At 35.3% G+C, this 26,368-nt stretch overlaps 1 protein-coding gene across 1 annotated transcript in view; it reads left to right on the forward strand.

Moving 5' to 3' along the window:
- NCAPG2 (non-SMC condensin II complex subunit G2) overlaps nt 1-26,368 on the forward strand; it is a 43,875-nt gene that overhangs the window by 4,385 nt on the left and 13,122 nt on the right. The window contains exons 3-21 of the mRNA XM_054060548.1: nt 681-872; nt 1,856-1,970; nt 2,429-2,586; nt 3,448-3,582; nt 6,714-6,808; nt 7,612-7,681; nt 8,368-8,454; nt 10,296-10,391; nt 16,378-16,503; nt 17,402-17,581; nt 18,608-18,760; nt 19,852-20,074; nt 21,296-21,441; nt 22,163-22,336; nt 24,083-24,153; nt 24,397-24,550; nt 24,727-24,900; nt 25,391-25,507; nt 25,618-25,761. Coding sequence (XP_053916523.1) covers nt 681-872; nt 1,856-1,970; nt 2,429-2,586; nt 3,448-3,582; nt 6,714-6,808; nt 7,612-7,681; nt 8,368-8,454; nt 10,296-10,391; nt 16,378-16,503; nt 17,402-17,581; nt 18,608-18,760; nt 19,852-20,074; nt 21,296-21,441; nt 22,163-22,336; nt 24,083-24,153; nt 24,397-24,550; nt 24,727-24,900; nt 25,391-25,507; nt 25,618-25,761 — 2,610 coding nt within the window. The remainder of the gene's footprint in view (nt 1-680; nt 873-1,855; nt 1,971-2,428; nt 2,587-3,447; nt 3,583-6,713; nt 6,809-7,611; nt 7,682-8,367; nt 8,455-10,295; nt 10,392-16,377; nt 16,504-17,401; nt 17,582-18,607; nt 18,761-19,851; nt 20,075-21,295; nt 21,442-22,162; nt 22,337-24,082; nt 24,154-24,396; nt 24,551-24,726; nt 24,901-25,390; nt 25,508-25,617; nt 25,762-26,368) is intronic.

Genomic DNA, 26,368 nt, shown 5'->3' on the forward strand with positions numbered 1-26,368 from the left:
CCTAACAGGCTCTTTGCGTCTCTAAGGTAAATTCTTCTAGATAGGTTCTTCTGAGGAAATAGTTCAGATAGAGGCTAATAGTGACTTCCCATTCAGCAGAGCATAAGAGGGAAGTATAAGGTTCATGTACTCAGGGGTTAGGTTTAATGGAGGGGCTTTAAAATAGGCTAGTCTACAGAGCACTGTTGTATGAGATTGTACTCCAAAACCTGCGTGCTGTCCTTGTGGCTGTACTGACTGTTAAGTTTCTAGTACTTGCATAAGTATTTTCTTTCAACAGTCAACATCTCTCTATATTTAACAGCACAGATATGATGAGGGACTTAATTCAGTGCAGTCGTGAGCTTCTTAGCTAAGGCAATGGAGTTCTCTCCATTGGGAATGCAGTATTTAGAATACATGAAAGGCAGAAGTTGATGTTAAGGTAATGTGATTTATGTTCAATAGTGTTGCTAAAGATTCTAGCCTAAAAGAAGGAAGCACTCTTGTTTCATGAAAAACTTAAGCAGCAGGAACTTCTTGTGCTATTTTTCAGAGAAATTCAACTTCTGAAAGATTCAATCAGAGGAATGGCAATTAATCCTTAATTAATCCTTAATTCTTAATATAAAAAAAGCCATGATCAAATACAAGCCACTTCACTGTTGTGGAATTGTGTGATATTTTCTGACTATTCACAGAAAAATACATTTGATCCTTTTGACTTGAATGAACTACTTCAAGAACTGCCGAGAAAGCAAAAAGAAGTGCTGTGGGTGAGACTGACACAGCTATTGACAGATACTTTGATGGAGAACCCTGTGGAAACATGGCAGAGGATTGAAGATGATGAATGTAATGATGACATGGAAGTTGAGATAGTTCCAGAAATGGTAAAAATCTTGTAAATAAAAATATGATGAGTATTTCATATTTATGATAGCATCTGAAACCATGCAAGGGTTATCAAACAAGATCAGTTCCAACCATCTCCCTGCTCCATTCTTAAGTGAATTCTTAACTGTCATGCTTGGGTTAAACTGAATTTATGATTGGTCTATACTATAAGAGATTAGATTTGCTGATAATATAAACTATGAAGGATAAGACCTAGCTTTTCCACTAGAGTTGAGTGGGTTTTTTGTCTCTTATTTCATTAAACAAACGTTGATCTCTCAGATGTTCCCTAAGTATCTGGCATATACTATAATGAATTCATTACCTGGTTTATCATGTCATTGTATTGAATAAAGAGCGTGAAGTTTAGATTTGAATGCCCCTCCCACAAATTTTACTTGTACAGATTTTCTCCGACTCAGACCGTTACATACTTTCTTCTGTAATGCATGTAGTCTTGAGAGTATTGGGGAAAGAAGTAATTCAGTTTGGGGGGGAAAAAAAAAAACGTGCAGTGCAGGAATCATTAGGGAAACCTCTAGAAGCTTTTAGAAAATCCGTTATATGTAGAGAGGATTTTGGAATTATGTACCTGAATCTAAAGTGACCAGATTTAAACTCTTGAGCTGCACAAGACCTGGCTAGTTAGGGTCTTTTTAGTTCTGGAAGGGGTGTGTGTTTCAGTGGTTTTGTTGCAAATGAATTTTTTAATGATGGAGCAGATACACACTTAATAGTTGCCGAATCATCTCCTAGCTGGAGCTGAAAGGCATGTTCAAACTTTTTGAACTGTATGCACTTTATGCTTTTGCCTCTTCTTATTTGATTAAATTTTGGCTTCAAATATACTCTTTGTAAAGTGGAACCATAATAACAATTCAGCTTTCCTCTCTACTGCTGAGGTTTATTGCTTGCCATAATTATCTTCTGAATATAAAATAAACTGCAGAATTGTTTCCTCAATGTTGCTTTCTTTCAGAAACAAACTGTAGCTGTGATCCAAGGAGTGACAGCTGTAGTTACTGCTTCCATACCTGCAGTGGATGAAACTGTGAACTACAAAGCTCTTCTAGAATGTGTTTTGATATTAAATGGTGAGTCAATATAGCATTATACTTATTTTTTATCAGATGAGAATTCTGGGCTTTTTGTTTGACCTGTCAGGTCTATGGAACAGAATTTACAGAAGAAAAATTGGTACTAATGCAAGCTCTTATTTATGAGACAAAATTGAGGGAGCATTTTCTTAGAAGTTAAATAGTTTTCTTTCACCCAACTGTTAGCTCAGTGACAGATAACTTTCTTTATTCTGTGACTTATAGCATTTTTAAGATAAACCTTAAGATCATTGTTAATGTTGGTTCATTGTTACTGATTAAAAAACTTGGCCAAAACTCGATAATTTAATAAAGCTCCCTAAATACCCACAATGAGAATAAGCCATTAGGATGTGTAAATGTGGCAAGAGCGAGTTGACATTGTGAGGTATAGTTAGTGTACTAACAGGCTAGTGTTTTACAGGAATAACTTTATTACTTTATTACTGTTTCAGGTATCCTTCCTGCATTATCTAAATCTGAAACCCCCCTACAAGGTGCTATCCAGTGCGTATGTGAAATGTGGTGGGAGAAAGGACTGGAAGGGAAGGAGCAGCTTGGGAAGACTCTGTTCATCATTCTGCTAAGAAAAAGCCTGAATAAAGCTTCTACGGTATGCTGAAGCTGTATTGACTTGTATGTGACTACTGAATATTCCAAGAGAAATTATCTTTTCAAAATATTTCAAGTTAACTTCTTTTCCATGTCTTAGTGCTTCTCAATTAATGAAATGTAGGGCATGTGTTGGTAACAAAGTGTCTTCTCTTTGGCTAAAATGTTGCCTTCTTTAGGACTAACTGAAAAATCATTGTCATCAATATCACAAGGGAACTTTATCTTCTTTCATTCTCTGTTTTTGGCATTCTTCTCTTTCTTTTTTTCATTTTTTATTTACTTTTTTATTTCTTTACCCCTTTATGAAGTCAGTGACTAAGGTTTAAATAGCAATGAACAATTATAGTTAATTCAGGTTTTATCTTCAGTTAGTCATAGAGACTTCTTATGTGGGAAGCTTCAGTTTTTTGTTACTGTGTATCTCTGGACAAATAATTTGTCTTATTTCCCAATTAACGGACTGAAATTATTTTTTTAAATGTGTGAGTTACTTAGAGTGTTGTGGTTTACATCTTTTGTACTGATGCAATAGATATCTCCTTATTTATATGTTCTTTTATTTTTTCCCTGTTAACTGCTTTCATTATATAAAACTTCAACAGTGGAATATTTTGCTTGAAATAGTAGCTTGCTTTCTGTACTTGAGCATGTCTTCAGTTGTTAGGAGTCAGTCTTTCTGCAGTTACGTATATTATTGTAATTTTTCCCAATTATGTGAAAGTCAGTTTTTGTAATTTTGCAATCTGAATGTCTTCTATCTGTAACAATGCATTTCAAAGTAATTTAAAATCCTTTAAGTGCTTCTTCACATTAAAGCTGTACTTACTTCACTGTAATGTGGACACTTCTTTCCTGTCAGAATGCAGATGTAGTTCGTCTATGGAATCTACATCAGACATTACTTTGTTTTGATTATGATTCAGAGGAGTGTAATGAAGTCAAGGACTTGTTGCTTCAGTGTTTTATGACTGAAAAACACATTAAAAGAGAAGAGGTAAGCAAACTTTTATCTTACTGTGAATTTATGTGAGTGGGCTTGGTTACTTTTAATGGATTTGCATTAAGCCTCTTTTTTTTACAGTGCCGATGATAGCAATACTATGCAAATAAATTCTGACTCCAAGCTACAAGTGGTTAGTATTTGTTTCATTTGGGAAACCAAAAAATTCATATTTCTGACTTAAATATAAAAGTGTATCTCTAAATCACCACTAAAGTTCTTCTATCCTGAGGTAATAAAAATGAAGTGCTTTGTTTCCAGCGTGTGTCCCTCAATACTTAAAACCATTCCCTGGTATAGTTATCTCTTTAACATCAGGGTTTCTTTTATTGGAGACCAATAGCTGTAGCAAAACAATTTCACTTCTATATTATTCCATTTAGAAGACTGCATTGCCATAATCTGTTTTAAAAGTAGCATAAAAAGAACCCAAGTTAACAGCAACATGAAAATTATTTTATTTGACTGCCTAAATTTTTCTCTGTGAAGAACTGTTGAGTTGTAGTATTTAGTTTGTGCCTGTGCACTAGACACTGCTGTCCCAACTTTTTTTCTGGTTGGGTAACAAGACAACCAGGCGTTCTCTGAAGTTCTTACTCTTCCTTGCCTGTTTAGTACACATTCCTATATTCCCTTTGATGGAATATACAAACTCCTGTCATGAAAGGAGCGCCAAGATTGCTTCATGTTTTAAAAATGGTGGTGGGGAATGTGGGGAATTAATTAGGTAAAATGTTCTGGATAGTTGACACTTTAGTTTTTTGTTGGTTTTTCTTTTACTTACACATCATAATTTAAGTTGCTTTATTTTTTACTAAAATTGGGATGTTCTAAGGCAATATGAGAGGTAGGAAGGGAAGAAGACATGGGTGCAAAGAAGGAAGACAGAATAAGACTGATTTTTCCATTTGGTTTCATGACCCTGGTGTATTTTGGTTTAGGTCATTTTTCGTCCCCTTGAAAAAGTGTGTACCTATGTGTGTTCTTTCTTACAGTGCTTAAAATACATTAATTATGTTTGAATCTGTATTAATTATTTGCTTCTGGTTTAATTGAATTGACTACATCAATTAAATATTACTTATTCATCTAGACAGAGTAAATAATTGGGAATTACTTACACAAAATGAAACTGTCCAGGCTTCAGAAAGAACTTCTTGCAGTTATTTTTTTTCTTCTACAACTTGTGAGATTTTTAATATAACACATCTTAATTACTGTACATAGGTTTTTCTAAAGAAAGGTCGTACCTTGAATATTTGGTGAAACAGCCTGCAGTATTAAGCTGGTTTTCTGGTTTGTGAGTTTTTTTCAATTTTGAGGGGAAAAAGCAGTGCTAATCAGACTTAGTACTGAATCTTTCTCTTGGCATAGCAAAACACTCTTTGCATGGCAAGAATATACAGGTTTGGTCACACTCTGCACATTTACTTTTCTTGCTAAGCTTTTTCTTTTCCCTCCTCCCCATGATTTCTGGTCTATGACATTTTGTCACGTTCTTTTTTTCATATGCCTGTCTCTTTCTAGGTACATATAGAGCACTTTTTACTCTGGCATATGATCTTTGGTGGTTTAATTCCTTAATCCTGAATTTTTAGCTTTATAGCTAGAAGGACTGACTGAAAGCAGCACGTCCCAGCTGAGAGTTGAATTTGCATTTTGTTAGTCCATCCATTCCCTTCTGATAAAGGTGAAAGATCTAAACCACTGTTCACAAATATAAACTCTTATGATGTCCAATGGAAACATTCTTGTTCAAGTGGGTGTTCCAATCAAACAGCTGGAGAACCCTGCAGAGTGTATATTATTGTGGTTTATAGGTAGACTTATTCTACTGTCTTCTTCCTTGCAAGTCTTCTGTGTGTATATACAGCGGACAAAGTCACATGTACTCCGTCCACAAGTACGAGATGCTCAACATGCTGTTGATGTATTAAGCCCAGAGATAACATTACAGTGTATTCACCTTTCACTAGCTGACTTCTCATGATACTGATAATGTTGATTACACTCATTGTTTCAGATCCATTGATTACAAGCAGCATATTAAATTAGTGGTACTTACTGTCGTTTTCAGGATCAGGGTCAATCTGTTGAAATCTAAGGTAAAAAAGAATTAGTTAAACTGCTGAAAGCAGTGTACCTTTTGAACTTCTGCCAATGTGCTCTTTACTGTTGCATCTCCTTATTAATATTCCTGATTTATTTTTGGCTAGAAAGATGACAGGAGCAAAGGATGCTTAAAACTGCCTAATTCACCCTTCTGTATCATGAAACTTTTCAGTGTCAGAAGATTAATGCCTTCACTTCATCTGAAAGACGAGCTGGAGTGAGGCTGTCTGTACAGATACTGTATAAGGTTCTAATTTCATGGGTGGATCTTGCTGATTCTGGAAGAGCAAGGCCTTATTTCCTCCATCCACAGCCTTCCACTGCCTTTTCTTGCAAAAATTCTGTGGCCATCAGATTTGTCATCACCATTTCGAACTTGCTAAAATGGAAGAAAACTAATTCAGGAAAAAAATGGAACAGTGTTTTTCTGTTTTCATTAATTAAAGCAGCTCTGGGAGGCTTACAATATTACTTTTCGTGAGGCAGTGGGAGTGGAATTGTCCTTGATAATCAGGACACTTATTTTTCTCAGGGGCCCAGTTTTTCTCCTTGGCTTTGTTAAAAAATGTTTCCATATCCAGTGCTGGCAAAGTTGTCATGCTATTTCATTTGTACTTCCACTGTCATCCTGGAATGACACTGCACTTGATGGAGCTCTGATGATGTGCCCTTATTGAGGGTCCTGAGCTGCATAATCCCTTATTATGCAGTACTACTTCAAGTCTCACCACAGGGATACTGAAAAAAAATCAGCCAGATACATAATCCATATGTTCATTTGTTTTGTGTTTTCTCTATAGTATAAATAACAGCAATGATTGAATTTTATTTAAAAATAAATAATCATAATTTTTTTTTCTGCAACAGTCTCATCTGTGCTGTGTAAAATTACGGGTGTCATTTCTTTTGATCTTTAAGCTCTGTATCTTCTGATTTTTGAGGTGGCTTTTAAACTGGGTATTCCTCTGAGGTTTGACTTCTCTTTTGTTGTTCCTCTTTTCCTCTCCCAACAGGGAAGAAGATTCTTGAGCTTTTTATTCAGCTGGAATGTAAACTTCATTAAAATGATACATGGAACTGTTAAAAACCAATTACAATTCTTTCCAAGGTATGCATCACTGTTAGAGTTCTTAACGATCATTAAGAGCTTGGCTAAAATCTTGCTTGTCTCACACTCTAAAACGCCTAGTACATTCGTAAAACATATCAGAATCCAGAGACCTTCAAATTTGCTGTATTGTTCCAGCAACTTTGTTTAATAGTTGCTCTGCACTTCTATATCTACAATTATAAGTGTAGTAAAATGCTTATTTGTCATTAGCTAAAGCAAATTACTTTCATATAAACTGTGCTGCATGTGTGAGAACTGTTTGTGTGAGAATACCATTTTGGTTTCTGCTTCTGCAAGTTGTTTTTATATTTACCTATGAGCGACCTCTAATTTAATGTTAAGATTCTATGTAGAGACATTCTAATAAGAAATGACTTGCAGGATCGTTGCTTGAGAACTTGATTGATGGAAGAAAAATGTGGATTTTCTTTTGATTATTTGATGAAATATTAAAATCAGAGGCTTTCTAATGCTTTCAGTTAGAATAATACATACCTGTACATCTTTATAAAGAATTTAAGGCATTCATTGTGAGATAAATGATAAAATATCTGTGCTAATGTTTAAACTTTCCTAACATAAAAATATTTCCTGTGTTTTTTAATAGTGCTTGAGTTCATTAATTAACTTTGTTTTCCATAATTATCAGTGTAGAATTTCAAGATAATTTCATCTTCTAAAAATAACACTGATACACAGAATTAAAAATTATATTGGGACTTTCAGGTTTTGCCTTTATGAATTGTGCCTAGATATGGTTAGGATGCTTGCTTGAATGTGTTTTCTGTATATTAATACAGATCCTTGATGGAGTCCATATCTGAAGTTTACTTTAGGGCCTGGAAGAAAGTGTCAGGAGAATTCTTAGAGGTAATACTATGCTTGAAGTTTCGTTTGGATGGTTTTGAATTTCAAAGTGGAGAAAAGATACATGTCTTTTCAACCTCGGAAAGGTTCCTAAGCAAGCCTTAAGTAATTATTTCCCGAAGGAAAGGGCCTCTTCAGCATTGTCAAGGAATAACAGCATGTCATGCTTTAAATATTTGCCCACTGTCATCAGCTTGGTTGCATTTAAGCACCTTTAATTCTGCTGCTGTAATATTGGTTCACAGAACTATGCATATATACAGTGTTTTTCATTAACACAGTAGTTGTCTGAGATATTGAAGTTTTTATTCAGTATGTGCAAGTCTATATATTTGATAGCTGAAATATTTATCTAGTTTTAGTGGATTTCCATGGAGATAATCAAAAGCATAATTACAGCATCACAGTAATACTATGGTCAAATTTCAGCTATTAAATAATTCTTATTTACCATGTGACGTTCTTTTGAATTCCAAACTTGGTTCCGAGAATCGGATTAATTGTAAATTCTGAAAATCAGTTTAAACAGACAGAGGCCAAAATTTGGGCCAAGCAGAAGCCAAGTATAAAATATCAAAGACTGTTTTCAGTTGTTTGTTTTAAAGAAAAATATAAAGTACTGCACAGCCTGCAGTACTTATATTGTTCTATCATGTGTTAACAGTAGCATGTATGTGTTTTTACTGTAGATACTTGAACATAACTGCATTCAGGATTTCATGCATCATGGAATTCATCTTCCCAGAAGTTCTCCTGTTCATTCTAAAGTTAGAGAGGTAAGTTCATGACACAAAGAGGTAGCATCAAAACCAGATGAGGTACTATAAAGTAGAAAACTTCCGTTTCATACTCAAACAGTACTAGGTCTGGCTGGGATAAAATCTCTTTCCTCCACAGCAGCCTGTGTGGTGCTATGTTTTAGATTTGTTGACTGGAACAGTGTTGACAACACACTGATGATTTGGCTGTTGCTGAGCAGGACTTGCATAGTGTCAAGGCTCTCTCTTCCCCACTCTTGTTTCCCTAGTGAGTCTGCTGGGGATGAGAAATAAGTTGGGAGGGGACACAGCTGAGATGGCTGCCCCAAACTGACCAATGTGCTGGGCCTTGGTAGGCTTGTGGGGAGGTAGCAATTGATTGTGTTTGCATCGCTTATTTTGGTTCACCCCCGTGCTTTTCCCCAGGTATATAGAAATTGGAGTGTATAGCATGTGCAGTAACAGCTTGATATACCAGCATGCAGTCCTATGTTGTTTTTTTGTTTGGGTTTTGGGGTTTTGTTTTTAATTAAATATAAAAAAAGATCCTCATATTATCTATAGTGGATTCCATTGTCCTCTGAGTTCTGATTGATGCCATAAGCTTTTGACAGGGCATTTCATTTTTTTCAGACTCAGAAGCTCATGATCTTGAAAGAGGACAGTGATGTAAATAAATCTGTCTTTGAGTTGTGAAGGCAGTGGGTCTTGGAATAAATTTGAAGGATGTTTTCTTTTTCAGTATGCAAGAGTTGGATCTAAAATGGCCCTTTAGAATCCAGAAGTTCCATTAGCAATGAGGAGAGTAACCAGCCGCAGTCACTCGAGCTATTTTATTGAAAGAATAAGGGCAGGGGGGAAAGCAACATGTACAACTCTCCTTTCTGAATTCAAAGTTCTGGTTATAAAACCCGTGTCCATTTTTCAAATATATAAGACTCACTGGTCTAATGAAATCTATTACAAAACAGTACTGCTTGGCCATTAATCCTGGGTTAGATCCATCATTCTCATGTATAAATAAGAGATACATAGTCTCTTCTGGACTTCATCATGTCTTCTGTATATTTCAAAATCAAAGAATAGGGATTCTTCCACGAAAGCATTGTTTCTGTGGATGATGATCAAAGGCTTAGTTGTCCAGAGCTGTTGCTGTGATACCTGAAGTATTCCAAGTTGCCGCTAGAGGGTCAACTTCTTTTCAAACGATCCAGTGTTTTGGGTGGAAGAATTACTTTATATCAAGTTACATGATGGCCTTTCTCTTATTCTGCTCTAGTCTTCTACTTTTCTTTTTTCTCTGTGTAATTCAGCTACAAAAGAGGCTTTAACTCTAACTAAGAACAGTTCTGAGTCACATGGAGTGCTGATACTTGCATTTCATCAATGCATACAGTATGTGTTTGTACACTTGTTTTTGGATAATTCCAACTACCTAATGATGTTCCTTTGTTCTTAACACAAAAATGGCTTATTTATGTTTAGTTGATAATTACATGGTTTCAAAGTATTTCTAGCAGTTACATTAAAAATAAGTTTTTACTGTAACAAAAAATGAGTCGTTGCTGTGAAATTGACCCTCACCCATGATTTTATTTCTCAGTTGTATATTTTTATATAGACTTATTGAATCTATGAAGTGATAAAATATTATATTTATTCTTATTTTATGATTTTGAGGACTTTTAAATAAAATACAGAGTCAATTCATATGTTTAGTTTTATCGTTTTCCATAGTATGGAAACCTCTTTAGTCTTATATAAATGATGAGATTGGACATCTCCTGCATGCTTCTTGAATGTAGAAAGTACTGTTAACAGTGTTTTTTTTTTTTAATTGATTTGTCTGTTTTTGTTAGATACTGTGTTATTTTCATAAACAAAGTAAGGTTCGTCAAGGAGTCGAAGAAATGCTCTATAGATTGTATCAGCCTATCCTTTGGAGAGCACTGAAGGTAATTACCCTTTTCAGAAAATAAGACTATCTTTCTCTAACTACTAAGTTTTCGGTCCCTACAGCATGTCCTGGTTTTAATTATTGCTTTTAAAATATAATGAAAAAGAAACTCGGTGTGTTTAGTATCTCAGCTGTAGCAGAGTAACTTTACCAGTCGTAATTAGGCATCGTTTACAATCCTGTATTCTAATTTGTTAATATAATTTACTTCTATAATTCAGTTTTATTTACCAGTACACAGAGTGCTTTCCAGGATTGCAGCCGGCAGTCGGACTAAGTTTGGTATTTTCATCTTCTCTGTTTGGGAATTTTGTGTAATCTTGTCTTCTGTTTTATAAGGTTTTTTTTTAATGGAATGGTCTGTGCTTTACTAATCAAAGCCAGAAGTGTTCGAAGGATGGTTTAGTCTAACCTTCTGATTATTTACAAGTCTTCGAATACAGCTCAAATAATTTATTTGACTATTATTTTAGAAAACCTTTTATTCTAGTTTGAACATATGTACAGACATTCATGCTATGGATGTGTTTTTAGTATTCAGAATGAAATTTCTGACTTCTAATACTTTTAAGGTAAGTGTGTATGTCTTCCTGCGGATTGCATTCACAGACTAAACTATTGCAGTTTACCTACTCAGTTGCACTCTATGATTAAGATAAGCCAAGCTTCCCTCTTTGAACAGTTTGTATTTTGACTGAGGTTATGGAATTCCTTCAGTGACAGCAGACACATACCATTTGTTACATCCAAATTAAGTGCTTTTTAACATTTACTGAAGTTTCACTTACAAATTGGTTATATCATATCTTCTCAAGCAGCAAGAGAAGCATTTGAAAACTCTTAAAATCTTTTTAAATGGATTTTATGAGTTACAGGAAGGATTTGAGAGCTGTTTGTTTTCAACAGAACCCTGTGGTAGAAGTGGGAAGATGGACAGGCTTATAGTATGTTGTTTGGGCTTACATTAAGGGTTTGATCCCATCCCTTTAGAATTAATATAAACAAGGATCCTTCTGGATGAAACTGATGTTCTCGGTTCAAGAGAATAATAATAATTTCTGTAATTTCTACATTTCTGTCTCTAAAAAGAATAAGGGTTTTAACTGTTTTTGATAGCATAGCAAAATTCCCGACTAGTGTGTCAGAAACAATTTCAGAGAGGTTAGCAAAACATGGCATTCTATTCTTAAGGGAGTTGCTATATGTAAATGGAGACTAGTAGTTCACTTTCCAAAGCCCAGGATTCAATTAAAATATAAAATTAGAGTACATTTGTAGAACTTTCTGTCAAACCTTATTAAGTGTGCATAGATTTGTTTGGAGAAATGTAACAAAGTTCTGGTTCAAGCTAAAAAAAGTTAATTATTGATTTGCAGCAAGACAGTGAGAGAAAATGCTGATTTCAAGAATGATTCAAGTTTTTAACAGCTGCTATTAATACTTTTCCTATGCCTCATTGTTCCATTACTAGAATAAATCTGAATTTTAGAAAGGTTTGGGAGATGTTTTTTTGTTTGGTTTCTTAAGGTTTATTGTGGATTTTGGTGGGTTTTTTTCTGTTTGTTTTGTTTTTGCCTCGAAGGCTTCTGTGTAGGTACTTCAGCACTTTAAGCTTAGACATTAACAGGCATATCAAACAGATCATGGAGAATTTGTTCTAATACAGCAAAATAGTTCAGCTGTTGTAAGTGCAGATTTCATGGAGGATAAAAAGGAAGGATTGTAAAAAATTGAATGCAGCAATTATGTTACTCATGTGATGATTCAGTGCAAGCAAAGAGTCTGAATTCCAAGTGATTTGGTGCCATATTTCATAGACTCACAGAATACAGGTTGGAAGGGATCTTGAGGATTGTCTGCTCCAATCTTTCTTGGCAAAAGAAAAAATTGTGATTGGTGCAAGGAAATATGTGACTGAATGTCAAAATTTGGCAATTTATTTTTGGATAGACCACTGTCTTGCTGTGTGGCTTCTGTGTAGTTAATCTTTCTTTTTCCTATAGTACTGCTGCAGTATTTGACATATTTACAATAACTTATTGTGATTCAGAATCACCAGTAATTTAAGATACAGAACTAAGAAGGTAAGCTTATAATTATCCTTACTAGTATGGATTCCACTCGAGAGCCTGTAATGTCAGTTTAATTTTTGTTAAACAGTTTAATGCTCCTATTTTAGCCAGCATACAATCCCTACTGTAATACAGTGAAGAACAAATCTTGTTCTAGAACACTGGTTACAAAATAGAAAGGGAACTCGTAGGAAGACCTCTTTGCCACTGTTTCTTGCAGAAAGGCAAGATACTTCAGCTGTAAGAACACGAAGGATTCCAGAACTGTGTTGAAACTACTTTTTCATCTCTGAAATCTTTAAACTAAGAATGCATATGTGTAATTCATATTTCTCCGTTTTTTCTTAAATTGCTTGCTTTGTGAATACTTAGATGGCACAAGCTTCCTTTGTGGCTTTTTCCTACAAATATTTTATAAGCCTTCATGCAGCTTTAAGTTTTTATTACATAAGCCCTTACAGAACTTTTTCATCTTTTTTCACTTCTTTATTATGAAAAGTAAGTCTCATGCAAACATAGCAGACAGTTGTGCAGTGATTGATTAATTAGGATAAGAAGCTATATAAATATAAAAATATGGATATTTATTGTGAGATAAGTAGTGATTAAGCTATTTCTTATCAAGCTCAAAAAGTCAAGAACCACTCCTCCAGAAACTCAAGCTGTTGAAGGAAGTGATTCCTTTGAAGTGGTGTGTTTGATTGGGGGTTTTTAACATTCCACACTTTTAAACTAACCTTTACTGGGGAAAAACAGTGTTTGAAATAATTGGAATTGAATTTCAGGACTTACAAGACCATATGAAACTTAAAAGAAAACTCTGAATATTAACTGAACAAAAAAATTAAAATTTTTAAATGTTCCATAAGTTCCTCAGAATAGTACAGTCAAGAGGGTAAAGAAGTATTACTTATTTAAATAACTGCAGGCTCCTCTTGCATGGAAAAGTCAGTGTGGAATAAAATAGGAAACATTTAAGGTCCTAGATTCTACCTCTGTGAAAGCATTTATTCTGTTATGAATTTGAATATGCAAATACATTTGGGATAAATTCCAATTAATTAAAAGCAGGAATTTAAACTCTGGATACTCAGTTCAGAATTAAAGTGAGCTTAATGGAATTCAGTGTAAGGCACTTAGGAAGTTTATTAACATTAGCTTTCTGAAATGGCCATGGTAGACAAGGTCTAGGTTATTGCACAAAAATATACTTGAATTAATTTTCACATGAAATATCAGTGCAGAAGAGTTATTTCACCCTGAATTCACATACTAGCTTGTTATGCATTATTTTTTCAGTATAGACAAGCTCAAAGTTAAAGGATTTTCTACAGCTTTATAGAATTGAATTAAGAATTATAATCTTTTCACTTTGAGACTGTTGGTATTATCCACAATAAACAAAGTAAAACACAATTCCCTAACTAAAAAATGTATATATAGGCTTTATTTCCCTTTGTAGCATTACATTTAGAATTGATGTTGATGTTGTTAGCTTGAAGAATTTGCAGTTTTTCAGTTCTACACGGAGATGTGATCCACACTGTGAGGATCAGTCCAGAAGGGAAATACAAAATAAATTTTAAATGAAGTAATTGTTGCTCATGTCTTTTGTATTTTTCTGTTTTTAATTGCCATTAGTTTATTTAGTTCTAAATATTGCATGGTTATCTTCATTTTTCTTTCCCTGTCTCTCATCTGAATGTCTCTTACAGCAAGGGAAGAAGAAAACTGGATGATCAGGATAATCAGGAGTTTTCCTGAACTGTCTCTTATCTTGCTGTTAAAATTAAGTCTACATTTGCTTTTTTCATTTGACTGTATGTATAGAGGTTTTTTTAACTTAGACCAAAATCTGAACAAAATTCATCTGTCCTTCTTCCTTCCAAGATAAGTGAGCACAGGCTCTTATCGTTGTACTGCTGTCTTTAATAAATATAATGAGATCTGATTGTTAGACTTCAGGTTTCTCCCTGAGATAACTTGAGTTACATTTTTTCATTGCCTGCTCTCTTCCTCTGTCCTTTAATAAGAGTCCACAGGGCCAATTATTTTTCACTGACTGTCTAAACATACATTCTCCATTTTTCTTGACGTTTGAAGCTCTACAACCAGTGAAATGTATAGTGTAATGTACTGAAAACTCACAAATGGTAAAATAAAATGTCTGAGGGTTATGAGGCTTGTCTTAGATTTTTGATGAGCTGCTTGGAGCTCAGAACATGGATATTTATGTGCGAAGATGCAGAACTGAGTATGTTTTATCACACACAGAATCACACAGAATCACAAGGTTGGAAAGGACCCATTGGATCATCGAGTCCAACCGTTCCTAACACTCCCTAAACCATGTCCCTAAGTACTTCATCCACCCGTTCCTTAAACACCTCCAGGGAAGGCGACTCGACCACCTCCCTGGGCAGCCTGTTCCAGTACCCAATGACTCTTACTGTGAAGAATTTTTTTCTGATATCCAACCTGAACCTCCCCTGACGGAGCTTCAGGCTATTCCCTCTAGTCCTGTCCCCTGTCACTTGGGAGAAGAGGCCAGCTCCCTCCTCTCCACAACCTCCTTTCAGGTAGTTGTAGAGAGTAATAAGGTCTCCCCTCAGCCTCCTCTTCTCCAGGCTAAACAACCCCAGCTCTCTCAGCCGCTCCTCATAAGACTTGTTCTCCAGCCCCCTCACCAGCTTTGTTGCTCTTCTCTGGACACGCTCCAGAGCCTCAACATCCTTCTTGTGGTGAGGGGCCCAGAACTGAACACAGTATTCGAGGTGCGGTCTCACCAGTGCCGAGTACAGAGGGAGAATAACCTCCCTGGACCTGCTGGTGACCCCATTTCTGATACAAGCCAAGATGCCATTGGCCTTCTTGGCCACCTGGGCACACTGCTGGCTCATGTTCAGTCGGCTGTCAACCAGCACCCCCAGGTCCTTCTCTTCTGTGCAGCTCTCCAGCCATTCTTCCCCCAGTCTGTAGCGCTGCACAGGGTTGTTGTGCCCCAAGTGCAGGACCCGGCATTTGGTCTTGTTAAACCTCATCCCATTGGTCTCGGCCCAGCAGTCCAGCCTGTTCAGATCCCTTTGCAGAGCCTCCCTACCCTCCAGCAGGTCGACACTTCCTCCCAGCTTAGTGTCATCTGCAAACTTGCTGAGGGTGCACTCAATGCCTTCATCCAGGTCATTGATAAAGACATTGAACAGAGCTGGACCCAGTATTGAGCCCTGAGGAACTCCACTTGTGACTGGCCTCCAGCTGGAGTTAACTCCATTGACCACCACTCTCTGGGCCCGGCCATCCAACCAGTTTTCAACCCAGGAGAGTGTGCGCCTGTCCAGGCCAGAGGCTGACAGTTTCTGAAGCAGAATGCTGTGAGAAAATGTTATGTTGGCTAAGCTACTCTCCAGGCTTGCTGGTACTTAGTTTCTAAATACTGTTTTCTTGAAGAAATAGGTGTGAGCTTTTCAATTAAATCACCTGTATCTTGACAGGCAATATAGTTAATTCTATCTGCTTGAATTCAAGATTCTTGTATTCTGAAGAGGAGCTCTAATGTGACCAAGAGAAATCTCAGCTATTTCTAATTTGCTCAGCATTACAGAGAGCAGAAGGGCTCTAGCTGTGACTCTTCAGGGTCACTGAAGTTGATATGCCTTGAAAGCTGATTGTGCCAATAACTGTGGTTTTACTGAATGGGCAAAAATGTAAGGTGAAAAAAATTACGTTACTATATATATTTCTTATATGTTACTATAAGTTCTTCCACATATTTAAAAATTCATCTCTTCCGTTTACTTAATTAAAATGCTAACTTGCTAGAAGTGTCTGAAGAATAGGACTTTACAGGATATGCCTTTTGATAGTAAAAGTCTGTACTTACTGAAAAAATACAATTTTCGTTCATTGTAACAGGCAAGAAACTCAGAAGTTCGATCAAATGCAGCATTTTTGTTTGTTGACGCTTTTCCTGTGCGTGATCCCAGTTTTAACACTGAAGAGATGGATAATGAAATTCAAAGACAGTTTGAAGAACTTTTTGTAAGTTTTAATTAATGAAACTAAAATGTTAAAAATGGAATTTTCATCAAAACTAACTCAAAAATAAGCTATTGATGCAATTAACATTTATAAAATTTCAAGATAGTATTCAAGGAAATATAAGCCAGTAGTGCAGAAAACACAAAGAGAAATCAATATTTTGAATTTATGTAGAAAGTTGACAACAGATGACATGCAGTACCTTCAGCTCTGAAAAGGAAATATTTGGCATATTAATCTGTGAATGAAAGATGCTTTTGCAAGACTAGAGGCATGAGTAATGGATCTTGATCCGTACTTAACTTGGTATTGGTGAAGACAACTCTACATTTAATATATAAGTATTCAATGGAATTTTAGCTCTGTATTGCTAAATACTTCTCAAATTAAACATAATGGAGACAAGAACCTAAAAAACTCTTTACCAGTCTAGATGGTGAGAATGGACATACTATTTTCACTAAGAAGATTTTGGGGAAATCCTGACTATATTCTTTAAAAATGTAAACATAGATAATTGAATGAATTTCAAAGTTTTTATATTGTTACACAGGAGCAATGGACAGTGTAAATTCATATATAAACAGAAGTCTAAATATTCTTAATTAAGTCACAGATGCAAGGCTTAATGTGAGCTCTTTTTTAAAAATGTATTTCAAAAATCCAGTTAAAAGAAGGCTGGTATTTGTCTTAATTTTGCATCTGATTTAAATTTCCTAGTTTGCTTCATAATAAAATGCCTTGAGGGATTATTAAAATTGCACTTCCTTCATAGTATGACAGTTTCCATAATGATTAGAAAGTAATGGAATGCTATTTGTTTATGATAGGTTAATGACAAACAACAGTAGTCACAATATTGCATATACTCACCTTATTGTTCTTCTGTTTGTTTCAGAATCTCTTAGAAGATCCTCATCCAGTTGTCCGCTCTGCAGGCATACTTGGAGTTAGTCAGATAACCTCCAAATACTGGGAGATGATTCCTCCACCAATTCTTGCAGATCTGTTAAAAAAACTAACTGGAGAGCTGGCATGTGACATAACATCTGCTGATGTTCGATGCTCTGTTTTTAAAGTAAATATTTTTTTTCTAGATTTAAAACTATAACTGTCTTTTTTATAAATTATTTGATGCACAGGTTTCCAGTATAGGCCACTTTAAGTCAAGGAAATTACTTATTCTTAAAAATGACCGATGCAAGAAAGTTCTTAATGCATGCAAGTTTTGCATGTTTTATAAAAGCCACACATTTGGAATGAACAAATGCCTTTTAAAATAGTGACTGTTTGGCACTTCTAGTCTTATATGCATAGTTTTGACCTGAAATTTAGTTATTTGAGCTATGAGAAGTTATGCTTGGATTTAAATGTAGACAGAAATGTATGCGGGCAGGTTCCAGCGTGTTTCTGTCTCATTGGTTTTAACCCATCCTTAGACATGCACAATTACGTTATGATTTTGTACCTCACTTGGTGTTTCTGAGGTTTAGATGACTCTAAGTACTGTTTCTCTGCGAATGCCAGCCTCCCATGCATTATTCAGTATGTTAGGATAGTTCATCTACATCTTTCTGTCATCTGGTAAATAACTAATAACTTGACAGAAAAATGAACTCCCTAAGCGGTATTTTCACTTAAAAATTTTGTGTATGTGTCAATTCAGCCTTGATTTGGTTGTCTTCATGTTAATCCTCACTTGCTCTGTGGCTTCATGATGGCCTACAATGGATAAGTAGAAAGTGCCGATTTAAAAATAACTTGGTAAAAAAAGACATTTTTAATATGAAATTAGCAGAGTTTAGGAAGCCCGTATTACTACCACAAAAAGGACCTGACACTGGGCCCACAGGTAGAATGCAAGAGGATGGTTGCCTCAGTGTAAATCTGAGACTGCTTCATCTGAAATGAGTTCACTGGAAATTTGAAATAACCACAGCAGTTTCTACTAGAGAACATTACAGGAAAAATATGCATGCATAGTGTCTGTGTCTACTTAATCTAACCTTAGAAGTGTTCTGGTCCAGTTCAACAATTTTTAGCTACATCTTTTGCATCTACTCTTTGGGGTTTTTGTTTCAGATTATTCTTTCTTTTCTTGCAGTGCCTACCAATAATTTTGGACAATAAACTAAGTCATCCATTGTTGGAGCAGCTCCTGCCAGCTGTCAAATACAGTCTTCATGACAGTTCAGAGAAAGTGCGAGTGGCTTTTGTTGATATGCTGCTAAAAATTAAGGCTACCAGAGCTGCTAAGGTAGGCTAAGTGGCACTTTAATAAGTAGCAAGAAGGAGATACAGTCAAGGCATTTATTTAAAAAAGACTGCCTTTTGAGACTTTTGCAGTATTTCCAAAAGGAAATGTTGCTGTTAAATGTATTAAAAAAGTCTTGTTTGAAAGTAGTCATTCTGCATGAAAGTTCAAGCAAACAATCTTTTTGGCTTTCCTGAATTCTTCTGAATTTTCTGCCATTAAAGACAGGAAAATGAAATTGTTAACTTAGTATTAGTTTGTTCTTTAGGCACAACATATCTCTTCCATCCACTCTGTGATTTATTTTTATGTTGTAAAAGATTCAGGTATTCTAAAGCAAGGATCAGGTTTACATAGAGGAAAAAAAAGTCCTAGAGTTAGATAAATTGTCAGTAACTTCCTGTTTATTTATAAACTGTAATGTGTACCTCTGGCAAGACCTGGGATTCCTTTAATGCCTAGTCCGCCCTTTTTTAATCTGAAAGTTCACAAGTTCAAGGCATAATTAATTCAAGATCATTTCACAAAAATTACAAATATGAGTGGTGTTACTGCTGTCATAACAAGCTGCTTATTCTTTCTGAATTTTATAGCCTTCGATTACTGTGTTACAAATAACACAACTGCTAAAGATGGAGTGCACTCATGGTTTGGGATGGTTTTGGAAAGTGTCTTGTTCTGTTCTTATACCATACTCGTAGGTAGCTTGGTCTTTGTCTTATGCTGAGAATAAGCATGGCACATAATGATGAATAATTATATTTTTGGTGATATCCTTGTAAAATAAATAGTTCTTCCCTATACCTATGAAATTGGATTAGCATCGCAGGTATATTGAACTGGAATTGCTTGAACCAGAGTTTTATCAGTCTGTCAGAGATACCAGGAAATTGAGAGGTGCATCAGCACAGTAAAGCATCATTGTTGCAGCAATATATGACCTCAAGTAAATGGTAAAAATTAATAAGGCTCATGCTTTTCTGTTAATAGCTGTTTGTATTTTTGAGACATTTGATATGGACAACACTTGCTAAAGTTGGTTGTTTTCCTCTTTTATTTTTAACTCCTTAATATCTTTTTCTCGCTTTGAAAAGTTCTGGAAAATCTGTCCCATGGATTATCTTCTGACTCGTCTTGAAGTTGATTCACGGCCTGTGTCACGACGCATAGTGGATCTCTTATTCAACTCTTTCTTTCCGATTAACCAACATGAGGATGTGTGGTGTGAGCGCTGTGTTACTCTAATCCAGATGAATTCAGCTGCAGCTAGAAAGTTCTATCAATATGCTCACGAGTATACTGCCCCCACCAATATAGGTAAAGTACAAAACCTTATGAGTCTTTGCAAATACCAATATCACACTGTGTAATTGCTTTTTTTTTCCTCTAACAGTGGTACATTGCTGCTAGATCTTTTGTTTTCATTATAATATTAGTTTGTAACGTTTTAAATTCTTGATGCCAGCAATGAACCCTACTGACAACAGTCAGAAGGTTTTTCAACAATTAAAAGACCAAAGTTTTCCATTTCTGCTCTTGCGTCCTGTACAATACTCTCTAGCTGTGGTGCTGTCTGGTCTTTCTTTTCCTTTCTCCTCACACGTACCTTAAGTTTATTATAATATATATGTATAGATCATTATTTATCATCCAAATATAGTGAAATAAAGTACACTGGTGTCTCATGTGATTGGAGATTTTTATGTGGAAGATTATTTAGAAGGTGAAAAGTATTTATGTCTGACAATCTGATTATCTGGGATTTGTGGATCAGTAGTATTTTCAAGTTGTTCAGAGAAAATCTAAAAATCCCTCCTTCCTATTAAAAGCTTCAGATACTTTCAGTGAAAAGCATATGTAACTGCACAGAGTGTAGCTGCTTTTTATAAAAGTGCTGTTGAATCGGGAAAATTGTGTCAGAGGAGTTCTGGTAGTATGAAAACAAAGTAGTCGGCATGCAGTGACTTGGGTAAAATGCACAAGCTGTTGCTTCTGGACTGATCATGTAACCCTGTGAAGGTTGTTTTGAAATAATACCTGCTAGTATGCTCATATTTCAGCTAGCCATACTCTCACCAGAATGGGCTTTTTACTTTTATCTAGAGATGAGCTCCTCATTAAGGAGTGCAATGATTAGACTACATCTTTTATAAATAATTGGAATTAATATTGGAGGGGATGTGTTATTGAACACAGGTCATTAAATTAATAGCAATGCCAGGTGAAAGTAGGAGTCGTGGGAGCTTTCTCTGGTTCTGATTTAATGATAGTTGGATTTGCATTTTTTAGTAGACTTTTTTTAATAATAAAATTGCAGAACCTGATGATAATGTTGCCATTTCTTCTTCGTACTTGAGGTTATGAAACATTTTTGCATTTTTTGATTTCTTTTTACCAAGAAATGTTCTTTTTTCCCTCGTTATTTCTGGTTCTGTTGTCTGCTTTTCAGACGGGCTTTCCAGTATTACATTTAGAAGGATTCACTAGCAACTTCCTTAATATATTGTAAATGTCTATTCATATTGTATTCAAATTTAGCTAAGTTGATGCTTACTATTCGGCGCTGCTTGAATGCCTGCATTCAGAAAGCAAGGAAAGAGAATCTTCATGATAGTGGCGACGACGACGACGATGATGATGATGATGATGATGATGATGGTGAAAGTGAAAAGGAGAATACAAGTGTAAGAAAGTCCGCTTTATGATAAGTTCTGGTAACTTTAATTTGTGACATAGGCGGTTAAAAATATGACAGAAATCTAAAGGAAAGCACTTGGGCATCTGTGGAATTAAAAGGAGAGAACTACCATTATGGTGTTTTCATGCCCTGCAATAGCAAAACTTTGGGTTTTAGTCTAGTTACTAGACTAAAGTAGTTAGTAGTAGTTACTAGTTTTTTAGTCTAGTTACTAGACTAAGATAGAAGAAATATGAAGAATATTTTAAATGAATACTTCCCAAATTCCAGTGTCAATTATAAATTGGCTTGATTCTGCAATTAAATTATTGAAAAAAATCAATGTAGCAAGGTGATTCAAGTTATATGTAAAGTAAGAATGAATTGTGGAGTTCATGTTTTACAACAAACTCAATGCCTTTCTGAAACTAATGGAAGGATTTTCAGGTGTTTTTGAAACCTTATTTTAACATAAAATTATATTTCATAAAATCATATAATCACCGGGTTGGAAAGGACCCACTGATTCACCGAGTCCAACCATTCCTAACACTGTCTTAAACCATATCCCTAAGCACTTCATCCACCCGTTCCTTAAACACCTCCAGGGAAGGTGACTCGACCACCTCCCTGGGCAGCCTCTGCCAGTGCCCGATGACTCTTTATGTGAAGAAATTTTTTTTTTTCAGAATATAAAAGGTAGTATAATCTAATTGTTTACGTTTCAGGTATTGAATAATGTGTTGTCAATAAATGATGTGGCCAGCATGGCAAGTTTATTGGAGATTACTGTAATTCTCTGGAGAAGTATTCACAAAGCACTAGATCACAATCAAGATGCCAAAGAATATGCTATCAGAAAATTTGCTTCTGTACTGCCTGAATATTTTAAAGTATTTAAGGTAAAGAGCCTAGATTTTCCTGTAAGTGCTTAGTATTTTATTCAGATGCTCTCATGTGTTATGTCTTTTATCTATTTCCATGGCATTAAGTATTCTTTTTTTATTGTTGCTGTGAACTATAAACAATAGCGAGTGTCTTGGAATTCCACAAAGGGGTAGGAGCTATTCTCCCATTGCAATATCTGAATGATGAACTATGATTTAAATGGTCAGCACAGAAATACATAGGCAATATATGCTCCACTTGTCATATTCTTACAGGATTCTGGTTTTTTAATGGTTTTGGATTCACTGGAAATCAGTAACTGAAATGCACTGTTGCAGAATAAATAGTGTAGATGAGAGTCCACGCGTTCTTCTGCCCACTCCTCCCACAAACCCTACCACCACTACTTAGGGTTCAACTGCTACTATAGACAGCTGAAGCAGCTGAGGCTTCTTTTACACTTTCTTGTGTTTGGTTTCTGCTAATTTGATTCTGTTCTTTAACAATCTTTTGATGCATTTATTTCTTGTTTGGGTTTGGTATAGCCAATTAATTAAAATCGGTCAATCTCATATTCTCAGTCTCCTTGACCTTTTTAATTGTTCTGGTGTTATTCTTCAGGATGCTATCTTTTGATAGTGGCTAACAGTTATCTGCTGCACCCTGTAGTGTATTTGGTAGGATTATCCACTGGATGTTTTCTTTTTTTATAGTTTTTTATGCTGACATATACCGAGTTATGCTGTCTGTTATACTGAAGAGTGTTCAAGTTTCCTTTAGACAGTCGGGGAGTGGAAGGCAATTCAATGCTATACAATATTCTGCAGCGCACACACACCAAATGCTCTCTCTACCCTGAAAGCATTTGGAAGTTGTCAAGGACATTTCAAATCTTTTTTTGGGAGAGGATGTAACATTTTCCCCGAGAGGCTCTGGTGAGCAGACAAGATATCCAGCTTTAGCAAGCCACCTCTTTGACTCTGATATTCTTACAGTGAGTAAGCAGCTTGGATCTAAAAAGACCTGTCATCAGAGGCTTAGTTTCTAAAAGACTACAGATTGAAGCAGCATGTCTCTTTCCTGAATAGCTACAAGTATATTTTTAAATGTTCTTTTAAAAATCATCTCTAAAAGATTTTAGCTCTTCAAATGCCTAAATAGACATTGTATTTGTGAAACTTGGACATAGAGATATGCTGTTTTTTAAGTCTTTTACGTAGATTCATTTGTATATAATCTGAGTGAGACCGTGTCATTGTAACAACTTATAGTGCATTTTATATTACTGGTCTAAAATAAGCACCCTTTCCTTTAGGGTTTTTTTAATAAATTTCTGAAGTGATTGAATATTCATTTAAGGCAGTAGTTAAGTTACTTGAGAGTTACACTTAGATGATGTCATGATTGTGCAATTAAGTATTAGCTTCTACTAAAAAGAAAAAAGTAAACTAGAGCTGTCATTTAATTTGCAGTGGCTATTAATCTCATGGAGCTGTAATTGTTCATGGTAGTTGTACTGACAGCTTGTCAGAAAGCTGAATGCTAATTGATAATTGACCTCTGACTTGATTGATAATTGAATCAGAAATTTCAGATGGCAAGCTCTATGTTTCCATGAACTTCTTTCAGTTCCTTTTCTTGTGAAAGAAAGGAAATCCTTAATGTGAGATTAATCATATTTGTTCAGCACTATCTTTAGTTTTGTGTGTGTTTGTATCTGTCCATGTACATCATATAGAGCACTTTTTTTTTTTTCTTAGGATGAACGTTGCATGATTCCATTGGTTATTCTGGCATCTTTTATGCCCCCTGCTGCTATTCCTACATTCAGGTATGATATTTAAGTCCAACATATGAATGACAAGACATCTCTTGTTTTTCACAACTTGACATATCAAATGTCCATTTTGATAAATTATTCGCTAAACAAATTCAATAAGTTAAATCTGTGAGGTGCAAATATGCCTTTGGCGAATCTTTTTTGTATCATAATGATTGGTTTTCATTGAATTAAGTCTGCATTTATGGTTGTAAAGCTAATGCATCTCCTTTTTGTGTTTGTTTTTCTTTGAAGCTGTGGTGTGATCTCCAGACTCAAAAATATTGACAGTGGAGCTGACCAAAGCAAATATTCTATGCTGATAGACTGCATGTGTCGCTGGGGCCAAGTGGGACACGTTATGGAATTAGTTTGTGATTGGTTGTCTGACACGCTAACCCCAAGAGAGGTGTGCATATGCATGTGTTGAAAAATTACAGAATTGCTAGATTACTTAAAGGCATTACGGCTGTGAGCTTTTTTAATAGAAGCTTCTTTAGTGCCATATTACTCTGCTTTGGAATTAATTGTAAAGTAAGATACTAACAGTTTTATACTGGTTTTGTGCTTTCTTCTCATCTATAGAGTATTAAGACATCTGAACGACGAGTACGTATTCATGTAACACATGAATCCAAGCCAGAATTAGCAATTGATTACCTCGAATATTTATTGACTCATCCTGTTAATCGTGATTGTCTACTCTCTGTTCCTAAAAAAAAACTGAAGAAGCTTTTGAAAATTCTCAGTGCTGCAAAGGTAGTGTTGTCCTTACCATAAACCATATTTATAAAAGAATGCTTGAAATCATATATTGCCTAAGTCAAATTTAAGACGTGCAAGAATAAATAAATAGGATTCATGAACCCTCCTTTCCGTCTATAAAATGTTTTTGCTTTTGATTTGTACTTCAAACAGATATTCTAGCCTAGAATTATATAATTTCAGAATTGTTCATAGGTAGCAAATTTTAACCAGTTTTTCATTCTTGGATGCCTTTCTTGGATGACCTAGTGTTGAGCATGTTTAAGAGACCTGACTTTTTGAATTTACATGTGAGAAGTAGTCTGAAAATTAGTTACGGCATTGCAAAATTAAAGTAATTGAGAATATGCCTGTTGGTCTTTTGGGGTTTAGAGTGAGAGTTTTTTGTTTGGTTGGTTTGTAAATCCCTTGTTGAAAGCTGTTGAGAAAGGAAACATTTGAAAGGATTTTCTGAAAAATATAAATGTAAACCTTGATATTTCAGGAGGTTCTTGGCTCAATTCTTAAAGCAAACGATGCAGGTCCTGGTAGGTGCAATCAAACAACTGCCCTTAGAGCCTTCAGCCTCTTCTGCAGATTGAATATTCATCTTCAGAACAAGGTATGGATATACCTTTTAAGTATAAGCTGTAGTTACAGCTGACAGTATGAGGAAATTCCAAAGGAATTGGAAAGACAATTGGTAACTTACTTATGATTTTTTTTTTCTAGTTTTCTGAAGAAGGAGAAGATTACCTCTCGCTTCTGAAGGAGACAGGTGCTTGGCTAGAAAGTCAAGTTATGCCTTTTATAGTAGAAAGTGATCAAGCGGATGGCATTTCAAAACACAGTAATGTTTCTGAATTAATTATCCAGGTTAGAGGCTTCTTATAACGTAAATCAAACACTTGCCAATCTGAAAAGCCATATGTGTGACAACTATATAGTGACAAACATAGTGCACTGGAGCTTTTTGATCCCAGCGAGTGAATGAGCTAATGAAATACAGCCCTGATTGTTCTGAGGTTACAGTTTTGTGCTTTTGCTATTCCTTTGATTGCTTAAAATCACATGCTTTTTTTTTTTTTTAATGGCTGTGAGTTTATACACAACCTTTGTATTTTATAACTATAAATTACATAAATGTAATTGTGCATACTCTACCAACTAAATCAAGTAGCTGGAGTTAACAATATCTTATTCTTATCTAGACTTTTTTTACCTACCATATATCTTCATCATATCTGTTCAAGTGAGGAGGAACATGTTCTATGCTTCATACTTGTGAAAGTGCCCATTCAAGAAATTTCTATCTTGGCAGGCAATGTAACCTGGGTCTCCCAAATTTTAGGTTTCTAACAAGTAAATTTAGTCAGTCTTTCATCCCTCACATTAAATAAAGGTAATGTTTATGCTGTTCTATGGCAAATGCATTAACAAAGTTAAGATTGCCACTGTTCCACAAAGGAAAAGAAAATGAGTT

This window comes from Cuculus canorus, chromosome 2 (genome assembly GCF_017976375.1).
Source record: "Cuculus canorus isolate bCucCan1 chromosome 2, bCucCan1.pri, whole genome shotgun sequence".
NCBI classification, from domain to species: domain Eukaryota; kingdom Metazoa; phylum Chordata; class Aves; order Cuculiformes; family Cuculidae; genus Cuculus; species Cuculus canorus.